The sequence below is a fragment of the Pimephales promelas genome, chromosome 2 (genome assembly GCF_988280905.1).
Source record: "Pimephales promelas chromosome 2, fPimPro1.hap1.1, whole genome shotgun sequence".
Classification (NCBI taxonomy): Eukaryota; Metazoa; Chordata; class Actinopteri; order Cypriniformes; family Leuciscidae; genus Pimephales; species Pimephales promelas.
This window is the reverse complement of record NC_142770.1, coordinates 44,589,580-44,606,191: the sequence shown is the minus strand read 5'-3', so window position 1 is coordinate 44,606,191 and position 16,612 is coordinate 44,589,580. Positions and strand designations below refer to the sequence as shown.

Genomic DNA, 16,612 nt, shown 5'->3' with positions numbered 1-16,612 from the left:
ATTTTCTCTCCTACATTTATAAGAGACAATCAGACAGATGATGACGAGTCTCTTGCCTTCTAGAGCATCAGCAGCTTCATCTTGCTTCATCTCTCTCAGGTAATGTAGTGTGAGATCAAGAGCTGCTGATTTGATACTGGATCTGTTCTCATTAAAGTCCTTCACAAAGTGTTGTGTGTTCTCATGTTGTAATATTTTCTTTAACTTCTCCAGTTCATTCTTCAGAAATGTGATTATTTTCCTCTCAAGATCCTACAAACAAAAGTAAAAGAAAAGGCAGAATACCCAATTTAAGCCAAATTGTTCATCTACATTTGGTATCAACAATTTATTCAATAATTATGATCCATATATATAAAAAATCCAGTTAAAAGAATAACATGCTAACCAAGTTGTGCCAAAATGTGTTTAAAAGGAAAAAAAAAGATTAATTAAATTTCTTTGGTCAATAACATATTTGTTTGTTATAAATATTAAACATTTATAAAAATGTTTTTTCCTACCTGGAAGATCCCAAGAAGATTGTCTTTGAAATTCTCGTGGTTCCTGTGAGTCTGAAAGTCTGAGTCTAATGTCTCATATTGAAGCCTGTAATCACATTAGTAAAATAAAATACTAACTGATATTTTACAGAAAGAGAAATAAGCATTAGCTGTAAATACTCTGACAAATATTTGATCTAAACATGTTTCATGATTGGTATTCACTGATACAACTTTTAAACGGTCAACACGTGACACACAATGAGTAACACAAAATACCTTTCATTAGATGATGGTGTTTTCTCACTGAAGTTTGGTGGATCAACACCTTTAGACCGATCACTCTTCAGAGACACAGAGCTGGACACATGTGAGCCTGATCTTACACTGATGACACAAAGAACAGAGAGAGAGAGAAAACACTTTAGTAAAGGAGGATCAACTGTGTCTGAAACACACCTGTGTCTTTATCTAATCCTCCACAGAAACACAAACACTCACACAATTTACAGTTTTATAGTTAACCATCATTTTATTTACTGGCTCACATTGTAATGTGCAACTATAGTTTAAAGCATGGGTCACCAAACTAAGGCCCGCGGGCCGAATCAGGCCCGCCACACCCCTTTGACTGGCCCCCCAACCCCTCTGCCCCCCACTACTTGAACCGGCAATCCCCAAAAGTCGTCATGGCCTATTTTTTTAAATTGCTTTTTGGAAAATAATAACATGTCTGCATTTGGTATTTTGTTGTTTATTGAGCATGCTCACCTGGATAGGCATAAGAGCTGACTAGTTCTATTACTCATGTTGTTGTTATAATTTCAATGTTTATTTATTTATTTTATAGGCCTATTTATTTTACCTTTATTAAGTGCTGTACGCAATTATTATAAATAGTAACAGGCCTACCTATAATTTATAATTTTTCATTCATCCTTACCAGTGCCACTCACCTCAACTAGGCAGATGTTTCTTACCTTGACAGGTTTGATGTTATTTGTATTCGAAAATAAATAAATGGAAAATCTGTGGTATTTCAAATTAAAAAAAAAAGTGTGAAGACTCGATTACTACTTTTGCAAACAACTATTAATGATAAACAAATATGGCTGTGCCAGGCTAGTAATCTCTACTATGAGGCCTGCTGGTGGTCAGTTTGGTCTTGGTCACACAATTCTATTTTATATAGCCCCGGCCCCCCATCACAGTCAGGAACGATAATGTGGCCCCCAGAGAAAAAAGTTTGGTGACCCCTGGTTTAAAGGGTAATTCCACCGATGGAGACATGAATATGTATTGAAAGTGGGTCATTTATGTACAGTAGTAGAATAATTTCATAAATTTCTAATTTGGGTCCTTCTTGTCCGATAAAAGGCAGAAATGACTTGTTAGTGCCCTACTTGTGCATTGTAGACAACAATCCCCATAGTGCATTGCAATGCTCAGCTGCGCAGGCCACTCCCACTTAGGGCTGCAACAAACGATTATTTTGATAATCGATTAATCTAACGATTATTAGAACAATTAATCGACTAATCGTCGATTATTTTGTCGGCTAATCATTAAGTTTGGAACGATTATTCAGCTTTTTCAATTACTTAAAATATTGAGTTATATATATTCTTACTATAATATTAAAAAGAAAATCAGTTCAGCTTTTAAAATAGTTGTTTTAATTAACTTAGAGCCAACTAAACAGGTCATTCTCTTTAAGTTTCAGATTCTGGTCCAACTCAAATCACATCCAAAAGATCAAATGCTCTCTAAATGTTTAATAGGCCCACTGCTTTTCTTAGAACTGAAACAGAAAAAGGGTAATTTACTTCAGGACAAAAAATGGTAAAATATTAATCTGCAAACCTTTATTATAAATAAAAAATTATTCTTTTTTTTTTTTTTTTTACATGACAATTGAGCTGACAAGGACGTTGTTCTCATTTACCTTTTAATTTACAGTATGAAAAAGAAAAAGTACCTGCCATGAGATTCTTCCTAACATCTTTTGTAAGTCTTCATTATTATGGAACAAAATACAGGCGAGTGATAAGACTACCTAATAGTGTTACAATAATAAAAACAGCCAGGACTCCTAAGCTCGATCAAGCTTTACATGCAAAATAAATAATCACGTTAGTGTAATTATATTAGTATTGATAATATTATTAATATTATCAGTAGTATTGCATTATCTAATAAAGAGATTTACCGCTAGTTAGCTCCAGCTGGAGAACACTCAATTCTCACTGGCTCCTCTTTTGACGGGATGTTTCCTCTTTAAGTGCTCCAACATGCATGTTGTGCTCCCGTGAAAAGCAAGTTCTGCCTTGCATGTAATGCACATGACAGCATTGTTGGCTTTAAGTTTTGTGAAACTTTCCCAAACCTTGCTAGTTCGGATTCATTTGCACTGTTTTTTCTTTTACCGCAATAGCATTTGTAAAGGGCCCCATAACACTCTAGCGCCTTAGCGGTCATATCGCGATATTGCACGCCCTTACATTAGGTCAAGTGAGATCAAACGACTACTCGAAAACAACAATATTTGTCGACAATTTTTTATTGACGATGTTGTCGACAATGTCGACTAATCGTTTCAGCCCTACTCCCACTACTCCACCCATCAATGTAGACTAGAGTTGAGAGAGTCCACTCTACGCTACCGCCTGGAAATCATTTCGCACAATGAAATCAGATAATGTATGCTAATATAATATGACGATGTAAGAGCGTCAAGGCGGCGCCCACCCAATCAGTCAATGAACTGGCGTGATTCTATATGGGCTTCAATCGCTACACTTACTCTGATGCGTAGTTTTACATGTGAAATGCAGCCGTCTTCGGCATCTTCATTAATCCCCTCGCTAAGAGTCTCCTGCATATTGATAAAGGCTCCCTGATGCCCGCAAATTAGTTAAAATCTCCGGGAATCTAGAGCGAGTGAGCAAGAGTGTGCATGCGAGACAGATCAGACTGTGCTCCAAACCGTATAATGCACGCACTGCAGAGAGTGAGAGAGCGAGAGACTTTGCGTGTGTGCACCTCGGGACACAGAGGTTTTCATTCTTATTCGGCCTGGTTATTACCGTTTACGACGGAACCGGTTCCCTATTGGCACCGCGTTTCGGTACCCAATCCTATCCATAATGCATCAGTCTATGTATTCAGTACTGTTGTCCATATTTTGGTGAAATCAAATGCACTGGCACTGATCTGTGATAGGTCTGTTAAGGCATTAGGCCCAACCCCCTATGGGCGGGTTTGAAAGGGTGGGAACTAGTGCTTGTAGTCTTTACAGAAATCCCCCCCCCCCCCCTTACACTTCCTACAATGACGTAAAATTACGATTGTTGCGTCATTGTAGGAGGAAGTGAAAAAGGTAAATAGTGGATTTCTCTCGTCTCGGGAAAATGAGAGAGTGTTGCACGAACATTCAATAGTATAACTGGGTTTCTAACAAAGGAAATCTTAATGCAAATGGGTGGAGTGTCCCTTTAACAATTTCTTTAATATACATGAGTGAGATTAAATATGTTAAGAATATATAATATACTTGACCATAATTTAAGAGAACATTTCAAGTTTTTATTTATTGACAGAATAGAGAACAGAAATGTCTGTGCAACAGTTTTGTTAGCATACTTGAATTAAATTGAATTACAGGTCCTTCTCAAAAATTTAGCATATTGTGCTACAGTTCATTATTTTCCATAATGTAATGATAAAAATTAAACTTTCATATATTTTAGATTTATTGCACAACAACTGAAATATTTCAGGTCTTTTATTGTTTTAATACTGATGATTTTGGCATACAGCTCATGAAAACCCCAAATTCCTATCTCAAAAAATTAGCATATGATGAAAAGGTTCTCTAAACGAATTATTAACCTAATCCTCTGAATCAACTAATTAACTCTAAACACCTCAAAAGATCCTGAGGCTTTTAAAAACTCCCAGCCTGTTTCATAACTCAAAACCGCAATCATGGGTAAGACTTGAACCCCATAGAGAATCTGTGGGATATTGTGAAGAGAAAGTTGAGAGACGCAAGACCCAACACTCTGGATGAGCTTAAGGCCGCTATCAAAGCATCCTGGGCCTCCATAACACCTCAGCAGTGCCACATGCTGATTGCCTCCATGCCACGCCGCATTGAAGCAGTCATTTCTGCAAAATGATTCCCGACCAAGTATTGAGTGCATAACTGAACATAATTATTTGAAGGTTGACTTTTTTTGTATTAAAAACACTTCTTTTTTATGGTCAGATGAAATATGCTAATTTTTTAGACAGGAATTTTGGGTTTTCATGAGCTGTATGCCAAAATTATCAGTATTAAAACAATAAAACACCTGAAATATTTCAGTTGGTGTGCAATGAATCTAAAACATATGAAAGTTTAATTTGTATCATTACATTATAGAAAATAATGAACTTTATCACAATATGCTAATTTTTTTTAGAAGGACCTGTAAGTAAAGTTGTTTTCTAATATCTGTCAATAATTTTATGATCTAAATGCTAAATTAATTTATTTGGATTACTTCAGCGTCAGAAGGTTATTAACAAACTATTAACTGTGATATTTTCTATAGAGCAAACAGGGCTTTATAAATAATGTCACTTTTAATTTAAGAAGTTAAAATTGAAGTTGTTCAAAACATTTGCAAATACAGCGCAATGCTTAAAGTTGTGTTATTGACAGAGAAACACAAAGTCCAGTGGAGTTTAAAGTGAGAGTGTGAAAACAGACGCAGTCTCACCTGTGTTTCTCTGAGAGACTCATCTGAGAGAGAGAGTCCTTTCCTCTTTCCTCTGACATACTGCAGCTAAACTGACCCTGAAAACTGATCAGAAAACACTCAATCCTTCAGCATCACCTGCAAATCACAACATTTACACACATCAACAACATCTTATTGAAGAATAAAGACTTATCGTCAACAACAGCAAAAACAATCTATCAAATAAAGGGAGTTACAAACAAATATATTGCCATGGAAAATAACCCAATGGTCTTAATCATTTCTGATTGTTTAATCATGAGTTTAACTGACTCTAAATATGAATTCATTGGGGAACAGAAATGTACACTGTGCTGTGAAAACTGAACTCAATTTGACATATTTTCTATTATAATATCATTTTACAAACATATTCAAGTTCACAATCATTGATTTCATTACTTTCAAATTATCCTAAAATAACTGATTAAGTAAAAGTAACCTCAATTATAATATACATACTGTAATACTACTAATCATAATTGCTATATGAACTGAAATATTGAGTTTAATAACAGCAGATTGTTGTTGATTGACGTTAGCCTTCATCTCTCTGTCTACTGTAAATGCCTGCTTCAAAAATACTTTCGATTTCACATTACAAAAACAACAACAGCCTAACACGGAAGAGGAAATGGGAGAAAACTTTCAAAAACATTTTTGTTTTCAATAACCCTTTCTCAATAAAAGTCTTTGTGTTTTTACTTCAAAAGATTGTAATTTCTGGCAGATTCTTCTTTTGTTCGGAGTAGTAGAAGAACAGCCTTCTGTAACTTCACATTTACATCTCGCTTAATATACAATATGAAGTTACTAATAATAAATAATGACTGTAATGGAGAATGTAATAATCTTACTTGCAGTCTTGTCCACTAAGAAGATAATTTATCAGTATTTTAAACTCAGTAACGCTTGTTGTCAGTCCGCGCGCGTCGTTCTCAGAATCTCTTGCTGGTCTCGATGGATTGTGGATTAAACACATAAATGTCCGCGAGTTTTATTAGATTTGGTAGGCATTGTGCTAAATCGACATCTATAGACATGTTTTCTGAATCATAGATGAAATCAAATCCAGTGACCGACAGTTTAAGGTGAGGACAGGTGTTCCTTTCGTTTTGCTGTTCTTCGTGTGTTTTTCAGGAGGGTTTGGAACAGCTGAACAGTGTCACAGTGACACCTACTGCACTGGAGCGGGATAATATACCACATGTATATCTCTAAATCCTGTTTAAAACCTCTTTAGACATTTCAACCGTGCATCTGCTATATTCCCTGTTTCTGGACTATTATCTAAGATGCTGGATATTGTAAATGACTGACATCCTGAGGTTTGTATTTATTATATTCAATCCTTTTGGGTAATACTTTACAATAAGGTTAATTTATTAAACATTAGTTAATGTATTTACTAACATGAACTAACCATGAGCAATACATTTGTTACTGTTTTTGTTAATCTTTGTTAACATTAGTTAATACGAATCCAGCAGTTTATTGTTTTGTTCATGTTAGTTCACAGTGCATTAACTAATGTTAACAATTTTAATAAAGTATTAGTAAATGTTTAAATTAACATTAATAAAGATTAACAAATGCTGAAGAAGTATTGTTCATTCTTAGTTAATGTTAACTAATGTAGTTAACTAATCTGTTTGTTCACAATTAAACTTCACAGAGTAAGCTTTTATTTAGGCACCAACATTTTTTTTTTCTCTTAAATTGTGTTTTTTTATTATATTATATTTTTCTTGATTCTATGTTTTATGATTTAATACAAATCATCATATATGGTGTCTTATGAAATTAATTAAAGCTGTTTTAAAAAAATGAATTGAATTTTTTTTCATTTCAGATGATACATAAGTTGTGAATAGTTTTAAACTCGTATGTATCTATATAAGTATTTATTTTAATTTTCAAATGTTATGAGAATATATATATTGAAGTGTTTTTTTTTTTTTTTTTTTTTTTTTTTTTTTTTTTTTTTGCAAATTGCACTTATCATTAAATAATCAATGTCCAGACCTATTTATTTTTATTTTATATCGTCTTATGGCAATGCGGTTTCACTTTTATGTGTTTGTCTAGTGCTGTCATGCAAGCTGTGTCTGAAGGACTGCAAGTGTCCTGGGACAGGTGAGGGTGTGTGTGGGAAACACACTGCTGAAACTTGGCCCTGATTTGTCCTCATGGATGAGGTGTTGGGACAGAGCCACTCCTCGAAGTTCAATTAAATGACGTATTTTATGAATTTTTAAATGAAAAAACTAAGTTGTGTACAGTTTATTTAAATGAGATGATGGACATTATTTTTACTCAATTTCTGTGCATTGCTTATTTTTAACAATTAACTTGATGTGCTATATATTAAGTTGCTCAAGCAATTGGTCAAATATGTAACCATGTACTTATATTAAAATCACAAACAATTTAAACGAAAACTTAAAATTGACAAAAACAACCGACTCTCGTGCCTTTTCTTTAGCACTTACATTTTAATACAACAAATCTTGCATGTCACAAAGCACTTGTTTTTCCACCTCCACGAATGAGACGAGTGTCGTTCATGTTGCCTTGTTGAGGTAAATTGTAGTTTGTACGTTATACGGATACTGAACGAGATCGTTATAAATATCCGGATAGGTTACGGCTGGCAATAAGGACGGATCTTTACTTAATGCTATTATTTAATTTTGATGTGGGTCCACACACCAATCAAGCTTATCTTCTCTTGATACCGTCGTTTGCACCTTCCGGTTCATGGGAACTTTAATTGCTTTTTACCTGACATCTTTGAAAGAAAGATGCCCTGATTAATGCATCCATGGTGTAAGGGTGGATTTCCTGCAGGGGTTCAGGCTGCAAGACTGCCGAATGACTAAAGAAACGTTATTAGCAAGATGGTAGAAAAATGCACATTTCTTGTCTATTCCACCCACTGCAACTTATACCAACGACGGAAATAAGCGCAGTTACAATAGCTTAATATGTGGGAGAGCTTTGCTATAGAGAGTGACAGTATTGTATTGCAATAGGTAGCACTTCAAAGTCAATACCAAATCAAAACTAGATAGCATCTTAGTTGTAATTGAAAAGGTTTAATGACAAAATATGGTTATGGTTACACTTAAAATTGTTACAAAATAGATGTATGAAATGATGATAACTTATACCAATAATCTTACCCAGCATGTAAAATATTACCAGAGAGAGAGAGAGAGACAGAGAGAGAGAGAGAGAGAAAGAGAGAGGGAAAGAACAGAGGAGGCAAAGGGAGAGAACCCCAAGAAAGGGAGAGAGCCAGAGCATAGAAAGAGCAGAGCATTACGAGAGACAGAGCAACAGTTACAGTCTTCTTTTATCCTTTCCCTGACCATGTGACTAAAACCCAAATGTGAGACATTTAAACTGACCAATCAGATAATTACACTTCCCCCAGTGTTCTAAAGGTGTGACAATTCATTGACCCCACAAAGTACACAATCTTGGCCTACAGGCCTTGATCACTATCAGCTCCTCTGTCTTTGATCCTCCAATGGTCCTTGTGAACAAAAGAAGGGGTGGAACACAGTAAAGATCATTTCAAATGTCTTGGATTCTTTTCAATCCTACAATGGCCAGGATATAATTATAAAATATGACATGATTTTATAAGTGACCTATAACATCGACATCGACACTTTAATTTATTTAGTGCTAATTGGAGAGATATGTTTATAATATTTCAGTCAACGATTGCCAATGTAAATATGACTAGTTCTGAGCAGGTGTTGTCAGTGAACAGGCTGTAAAACTGTTTGCTAAGTTACAGATACTCGTGAAAAACTGATGCTAATTATCTGGGAAACATTTTGTGTCAAACAGGTTGTGAGTTTGTTGTAACATTAAAACAGGAGATCATGAGTGACTCAGTGCTATAGTGATGCTCGAGCTCCAGTGGTTTCCTCTGTGGGGGAACGAAACTTTCGAAGATGTTATAGTAGAATCACGTGAACAATTCCAGGATATGCTTTTTTTCAGAGGTTGTTGGGTTAAATCTTACCCAGATACAATAGTGCTATTTTCTGATTGGCTATAGAGTGCCGAAGTGATGACGTCACTTTGTAGGACAACTCGGAAGCTAGCGGCGCATGGGTTCCCTCGGTCGAAAAGCAATGCATTTTCCCCATAGACTTTTGGAAAATCGCAAAAAATAAGATCTGTGTTCAAGAGTTGTGACCCTTACAGGTTTTGTCTAGCAAGATAATCTTTACAAGTTAATCCAAAATTTATGCATTTTGAAGCCTATATATAAAGATTTTAAAAAACACAATCAGACACAATAAAGTTTAAAAAACCACAAGCAGGTTATAACTGTGTGTTTTATGTCATAGATCAAAACGTGAAAATATTTAGAGGCTTTGTTCACCACAGACCTTATTTCAGGTGATTTAGCAAAAAACCCATTCAAAAATCCCATAGGCTTTAGAGCGAGGGAACCGTAGTGCTAAAATGCTAACTCACTTCCGCGTTTTGGCCTACAGAGTGACGTCGTAACTTCGGCACTCTATTGTGTAGCCCCTTTCTTTTCTTTGATTGGCTGAGCAGGCTCGAGTAAGAACTCCAGGGAGACGCGCTTGATTCCTGCCGGGTCCACAGCGAGAGAAGCAGCCAGAGACATTTGGGGCGCTGCAGTCATATTAAATAATAAATAGTTTTTCTGCGTGAGAAATACAATATGTGGCGAGAGTGCGTGACAAAACACCGAAATGAGTGACTATCACGCTCAATCATTGGCACTTGAGAACCCTGACACACACACGAGATGTATACTGTACGTATATGTGAGATATATGCATTTTAAAATCTATACTTGAACTATATTTAACTATTTCAAGTAGAATTTGTTATTTATGAAATACAAAATTTGATGAAATACATAGTTTGAATAAATAAAACATAACATTTAAAATGTAAAAAATGTTAATTGTATTGTTTATTTTTATTTTGTTGTAAGTGTCAGTGATGTTTATTAAACCTGTAATTTGCGTCTGGAACATGTGAGGACTTTGCCTCTTGCTTTGAGAACAGCGCTGGTGTTTTACGAACAGCTGCTCACACACACACACACACACACAGCATTACTGAAGCCACACATCCGCCGTCTGCACATTCACTCCTGATGGGGGTTTGGTTGAGGTGTGTAGCGCAGGTACTTCTTCCCGGAGGGCAGGTCTCTGGTGTAAACTCCAGCGGGGAAGAGCGTCACGGCCTCCTGCTCAGGGATGCTGGGCGGCACCATAACACTGTCTCCAGGCTTCAAACAACAGCAGATGAGCGTCACTCACTACACACTGATGAAGGAACAGACACACACACTCCACACACACCAGGCTTGACATTTCTCACCCGCCAGTCCACAGGTGTGGCCACACGGGTGTGTGCCGTTAACTGCAAAGAGTCGACCACACGCAGAATCTCCTCAAAGTTACGTCCCGTTGTTGCAGGATAGAGAATGGACAGCTTCAACTTCTTATCTGGACCAATCACAAATACCTGAACGAAAAATGCACACGTTAAGAAATCAATCGGTGCAGTGTGAAGGGTTGATGGCTCTGTCCAAACCAATGACCCAGCCTTCTCAGTTCTGTTCAACTCTGATACAGTAAACCATCAAGCATGCGAAGCAGGATGGAGAGTAGACATGGCGGAGGAGCCTCGGTTAGTCTGATCTCATGGGCTGAAGAAATAATATATATAATAATACATATATAAAATAAATAGGCCTTCACAGAGATAATTATAATGCCTTTACAGGACCTTTTCAATGAAGACAGCAATGGAGACAAGAGTCTGAATGCTTCTGGACACCAGACACTGACGGACTGAAAGTGCAGGTTTGATTAAGTCCTTGATTGTGATCAGAATTTTAATGAACTATTTACTATGACTTTTGCCTCAATAAACTCCTAATTTCTGCTTATTAATAGTCAGTAATGTAGGTGTTAAGTTTGGGTATTGGGTAGAATTAAGGATGTAATATGGTCATGCAGGATAAGGCATTAATATGTGCTTAACAAACAGCCAATATCCTAATAATAGACATAATAAGCAACTAGTTAATAGTGAGAATTGGACCCTAAACTAAAGTGTTACTGTAATTTGCTCTGTTCTTGAAGCTTTCTTCACATGTGCAGAGCACTTACGCATCGCGCGCTGAGCGGCATCCCGGTCTGATCCTTCTCCTCCGGATCCAGCATGCCCAGGGTCTCCACCAGATGCCTCCCAGCATCCGCTATGAGTGGGAAAGGGAACTCGCTTCCGGACTCCGCGTTATTGTAAGCCAAGATGTCCTGAAATCATCCATGGAGACTCATCATTAGCGCTTCATTCAGAGAGAGACGCTACAGATTGAAGGAAGCGAACCTTGCTCCAGCCGTGATGGTCTTCCAGGCTGTCGACGGAGAGCGCCATCAGCTTGACGTTGCGTCTGCTGAACTCTGGACTGAGTTGAGCTGCTCTGCCGAGTTCAGTGGTGCAGACAGGAGTGAAGTCTCGAGGATGAGAGAACAGGACGCCCCAGCTGACGAGGAGAACTCAGGTCACTCAAGGGGAATGACAGAACTGGGACAGAAGCCCATTACGCCACATAACAATACAATAAATCATGCTTTGTAAATCACAAATATGAAATTACGACATCGAAAGTGTGTATTTAGTATACAAGTATGTAGTACAATTATTTGGTAAGTCAAAAGTATAAATTGATGTTATATTTTTGACTTTCTCATAATTCCAAATTATAATCTTATAATTAGTATGTCCTAATTTTGTCTTTTAATTTCAAAATTTAGATTCTAATCTCATGATTATGACTTAGTCAAAATTGTGATAAGCGTAAAAAGATGAAGGTTGTTGGCCAGCCGTGGTTAAATGATGTCACCAGCGCTTTCAGACAAGAGTGTTGAAAAGTGGAGGGAAAGTGGAAAGAAGATAGGCTACAGGTTTCATTTGACATTTTAAAATCAAGTTTGATCAACTATCAAACAGCAGAAAAGGCGGCAAAATTTATTTTCTAAACTAATTTCTGACAACGCAAAGCGACCAAAAGTCCTGTTTGATTCATAACTCTATTCTAAACTCACCAACTAGGAATATTTTATCTCTTCTGAACTTTGTGAACATTTTTAAAAATATGTCACTCAAAAAATGATGATATTAGAAGCTCCATTGTTTTCTCTGAACCATGTCACTTTAAACCAGTCTCTACAACTCAGATAGCTGATATAATCTCTACTTGATCTGGTTCTAGATATTATCCCGGCTCATCTTTTTAAGGATGCTTTTCTACCATTTGTCAAATGGTAACCGCTATCACAAACAGCTCTTTAGCCAAAGGTGTCGTTCCAGCAATTGTGCAACCTATGTTGAAGAAACCTCATCTTGATTCAGAAATGTGCACTAACTATCGGCCGATCTCTAAACTGCCTTTTATCTCTAAGCTTGATTTCCATTACACGAGAGTAGATGTTAAAACTTCATGCTGATTTGTAATCGGCTTTCACCAAGATAAGCACAAACTAAGACGTAACTTTGTAGTAAATTATGCTTCTCCATCCATTTACGCTTCTTTCCATATAATACCTGTGTATTTGACCTTTGCCTGTTTATTGGATTACGTGTCTGGATTGTCCCTATTAAAGCTGCATTTGGATCTTAACCGCCGTGTCTCTGAGCAGTTTCGTGACAATGACGAAGTCAGGCTAGCATTCATACATATCTGAGTAAGAGTCATAAACACATTTTAAGAATTACAGGATTTCTGTGCATTGCATGTTTTAGAGTCATAGACACATATACACTGTTTGTATAGAAAACACTAGATTATTACAGGAGTTTTCAGTCTGACTCATTGATGTATAAATGTGCATTTATAACGCTATACTTTGTGTTATAAATGTACATTACATTTTTAAATGATTATTCAGAATAATTATTAATTATATAATTACGTAAAAAGATTATTATATACAGAATAAAACAGCTGCCATAATACAGAATAATGTGTTTGTATTCATCGCTATAGTGTGCTTATGTGTTGTTGATGCATTCTAATGTGTGTCTATACACTTTTACTTCTGTCTATTTTATATATATATATATATATATATATATATATATATATATATATATATATATATAATGTATTTATTGTATTGTTTTAGTGCATTTATTGTTTTAATCATCAACCTGCTATAGGGACTGCCGATGAAAATTAGCCTGTATGGCTAAATCTGGCACATTTACATGTTGGACTTTGTACTCATGTTGATTAATGTGCGTTGTATCTTTTAAATAAAGAAATCACAAAAGATTATTTTTGAAAGTTGGTATTAAATGTCAGTAAAGTAGTTAACGCTGGCAGTGTGTTTCTAACACAGCGGCTGAGGGAGTGACAGAAATATCTTTCTTTCCTCTGACCAACACAATCAATCTCTCCACAGTTTCCTCTTCTGTAATGTCATAGAGACTAGAGCAAATGGGAACTCAGAAATCGTATTTGTTGTAGTTTACTTTCGCCACTATAGAAGTTTCTACAACTTTGAGAACTGAAATGTGAAGTGGGTCCATTTCCATTTGCTGAAGACATTTTATCAGTGACTTATGACTATGAGTGTTTTGATGTTCAATACATGAATAACCAACCCAAGATCATTGATTAATAAAAGATTCCTAGAATGTCATAAAAGCGGAAAGGCCTGTGAACACATGCTTAGAGAGATAAAAACACCATGAGCATTTGTGACTGAGTTTCTCTGTTTCAGTAACTCTAGTAAAGAGCAGCTGTTTAGTGCATCATTTACAGCTTCACCATCACTGCAAAACATTCAGCATAACAGAGTCTGATGTCACTAAACCCAAAACTTAGTCCCAAACGCTTACCTATAGAGGGTCATGACGTCACCGTCAGTGCCTGCGGTTCCTCACAGTGAGCGGCAAAAAGACTGAGCGGCTGTATTTGTTTTCAGCGTGAATGCCGCGAAAAACAAACACAACACATATAAAGTGGGAGAGAGCTTTGCGATTTACTGTACAACTAGATTTGACAAAATATCGGAGGTATATTTTTACAGACTGCTATAGAAAGAGGAGCAAATGGATCGCTGCAATTCACAGAAACAACTGGACTCCAGTCAGCGAAAGGTGGATTTGCAGTTATCATTGTGTGTCAATATGCTGAATTTAGCTGTAAAACCATACACATATATTTGTATTGTTATATATATTAACAACTCATCAATTAAATATTTATCATTGCATATTCTGCATTATTGGATGTTTCAGTCTTGACCCTGAAACAGGGTCTCAGAAAGTGAGGACAGGCCAAAAGCTGATTCAGTTTGTCAGACTGTGACGAGGACTCGGAGGACATATGCAGGCCTCTGTAATACAGATTAACAGAGAGATCTACAAGCAGCAGCGTGTGCAAATCAGCAATCGAGGACATAACAGGAGAAAAATTGAGGCAGGGATCAAACAAACGGGGTCAATATCAAACAGAGGAGGGTAAAAATACAGCCAGCAAGAATCATAAACAGTCCAAGGGGCAGAACACAGGTGAAACTATGCTTGCAAATATTAGCCGTGATAAGACAAAACTTCAGTGAGCCAAGCATGCTCAGTGCTACGCTAGTCCAGGGAATGAGAAACAGGTGTGTGTGTGTGTTCTCAGAAATAGCGTTCAACACAGAGTGTTTTGTTGACTCTGCTCTTTATGTGTGTCAAGCCGTGTCAGCGTTTGCATGAAGCTGAAGATGCGGTAACAGTGGCGTCTCGAGTCACGTACGCCTGACCTACAAACACAATCACCACACAGGAATACACAACGGCTTTGACCATGTACGGTTTTATCAAAGCGTCCTGACTAGCACATGTTGTCCATTGTGAGGACATTACGAGAGAAACGCATCTTATATCCAAAGCCACACAATTCACCAATAACCAATACTGAATAATCAGAAGAACTCAGAGGAGGAGAGAAAAGAGGGAATATTGGATGTGACCTCAGGAAGTTGCTCTTGAGAATAAAACTGCGGTATTGTAATCTATGATGAACAACACATAACAAACAACACACACTCATTTCACAAGCACACATGATCGCATCACTTACGAATCCCCCAGAAAATCATGAAGTTTTAATCTTCCAAAAGTGGAATCGGCTTCAAAATTGGGAACGATGTCTCCTAACAGCAACCCCGGCATCTTGCAGCATCTGTCTCTCTCTCTCTCTCTCTCTCTCTCTCTTCCAGTGTGGGTGTTGAGTGTGTGAGTGTTGTATTGTGAGTGTGGTGAGTGAAGTTGATTTCTGTGTCGAAATATCTTTGTGTTTTCCGCCTTTTTTGTCTTTGTTTGTTTTTAGTTTGTGGTAGTTTTTGGTGTGGTTTGGGCCGTGTGTTACCGATCTTCAACAGGGGAAGCATCCCAGGTAGCAAAGAATTCTGGCCCAGATTTGGCATGTGTCTGGCACAGCTGGCATTCATCCGGCACTGGCATACAGCATGTGGGCCAAACATGGCCCGGGTTTGGCAGAGATGGCACTGGATTTAAGACGGCACCCATGACATGGGCCAGATGTCAAATGGAGTATTTGGCCCAGATGTTAAATATAGATATGTGGGCCATACGTATATGGCCAATCTTGAGCCACATTTAAAATCCTTTTAAAATGTTTTTGAGTAAAATCCCAATGTTTTCCCATACAGAAAAGTAATATATTATGTGAAACACTGTAAAATATATTTTACAGTGAACATGTTAACATGTTATTTAACAAAAATATATTTTCAAAATGTATTTCAATATATTTTACTGTGTTTCACATATTTGTGAATATATGACTTTTCTGTATGGGAAAACATTCTTTTGGGCCATGGCTGTATGGGAAAACAAACAGAAAATGGGCCATGTTTAAATGTTTTATTTGGCTCACACATAAAATATAGAAATATGGCCCACATATGTCTGGCCAGACTTATCCCACAGTTAAAATGTAATTTCAGATATTTTATAATTGATATAATTGATAATATTATCATAAACATAGCTGTTTCCCCTATTCCTGTTTGCAGCATTGCTCTCTATTAACAAGGTTTAATTTATAATAATTTAAATTATGAAACACCATACATTTTAAATATACAATATAAGTTTAATTGTTTGATTGTCTCATTTCATGCACAAGAATGTCAATCGTTTCTTCTTTCTTACAACGTCCTAATATGCCAAAAAAAAAAAAAAGAAAAGTTTTACCAATCAGGTCAGCGCGCCTAAACCGCAATGCTTCATGGGTTTGTAGTTTTT

The 16,612-nt window shown here is 36.6% G+C and overlaps 2 protein-coding genes across 7 annotated transcripts in view; both read right to left on the bottom strand.

Annotated features, from left to right (window-relative positions):
- The window catches only part of LOC120492437 (NACHT, LRR and PYD domains-containing protein 3), a 46,203-nt gene extending 39,808 nt beyond the window's left edge, over positions 1–6,395 (bottom strand). For 3 of the 6 annotated variants that reach the window (XR_016147381.1, XM_089122933.1, XM_089122944.1), the window contains exons 1-5: positions 6,127–6,395; positions 5,249–5,332; positions 762–869; positions 504–588; positions 57–252 (exon numbers count right to left, since the gene is read on the bottom strand). Coding sequence is in view for 5 of the 6 variants with exons in the window: in XM_089122933.1 (XP_088979059.1) it covers positions 57–252; positions 504–588; positions 762–869; positions 5,249–5,332; positions 6,127–6,251 (598 nt within the window). In the remaining variant the exon portion in view is untranslated. Of the gene's footprint in view, positions 1–56; positions 253–503; positions 589–761; positions 870–5,248; positions 5,366–6,126 lie in introns of all 6 variants that reach the window. The other 3 variants (XM_089122957.1, XM_089122962.1, XM_089122940.1) reach the window with 2 other exon arrangements.
- Positions 6,396–10,214: 3,819 nt separating this feature from the next.
- On the bottom strand, positions 10,215–15,538 carry LOC120494778 (peroxiredoxin-6). The gene is made up of 5 exons (XM_039694109.2): positions 15,423–15,538; positions 11,675–11,831; positions 11,455–11,601; positions 10,658–10,804; positions 10,215–10,565 (listed from the first exon to the last, which is right to left on the bottom strand). Exons 1-5 carry the CDS (start codon positions 15,512–15,514, stop codon positions 10,422–10,424), a joined length of 687 nt encoding a protein of 228 aa, XP_039550043.2. The 5' UTR covers positions 15,515–15,538; the 3' UTR covers positions 10,215–10,421.
- Positions 15,539–16,612: the final 1,074 nt, after the last annotated feature.

Bases quoted from the DNA above. Each gene is read 5' to 3' on its own strand.
- LOC120494778 (XM_039694109.2), bottom strand. From the start codon at position 15,514: ATGCCGGGGTTGCTGTTAGGAGACATCGTTCCCAATTTTGAAGCCGAT. The intron at 11,832-15,422 runs GTAAGTGATGCG...TCTCCTCGTCAG, and splicing joins CATGATTTTCTGGGGGATTC to CTGGGGCGTCCTGTTCTCTC. The intron at 11,602-11,674 runs GTTCGCTTCCTT...GGATGATTTCAG, and splicing joins ACCATCACGGCTGGAGCAAG to GACATCTTGGCTTACAATAA.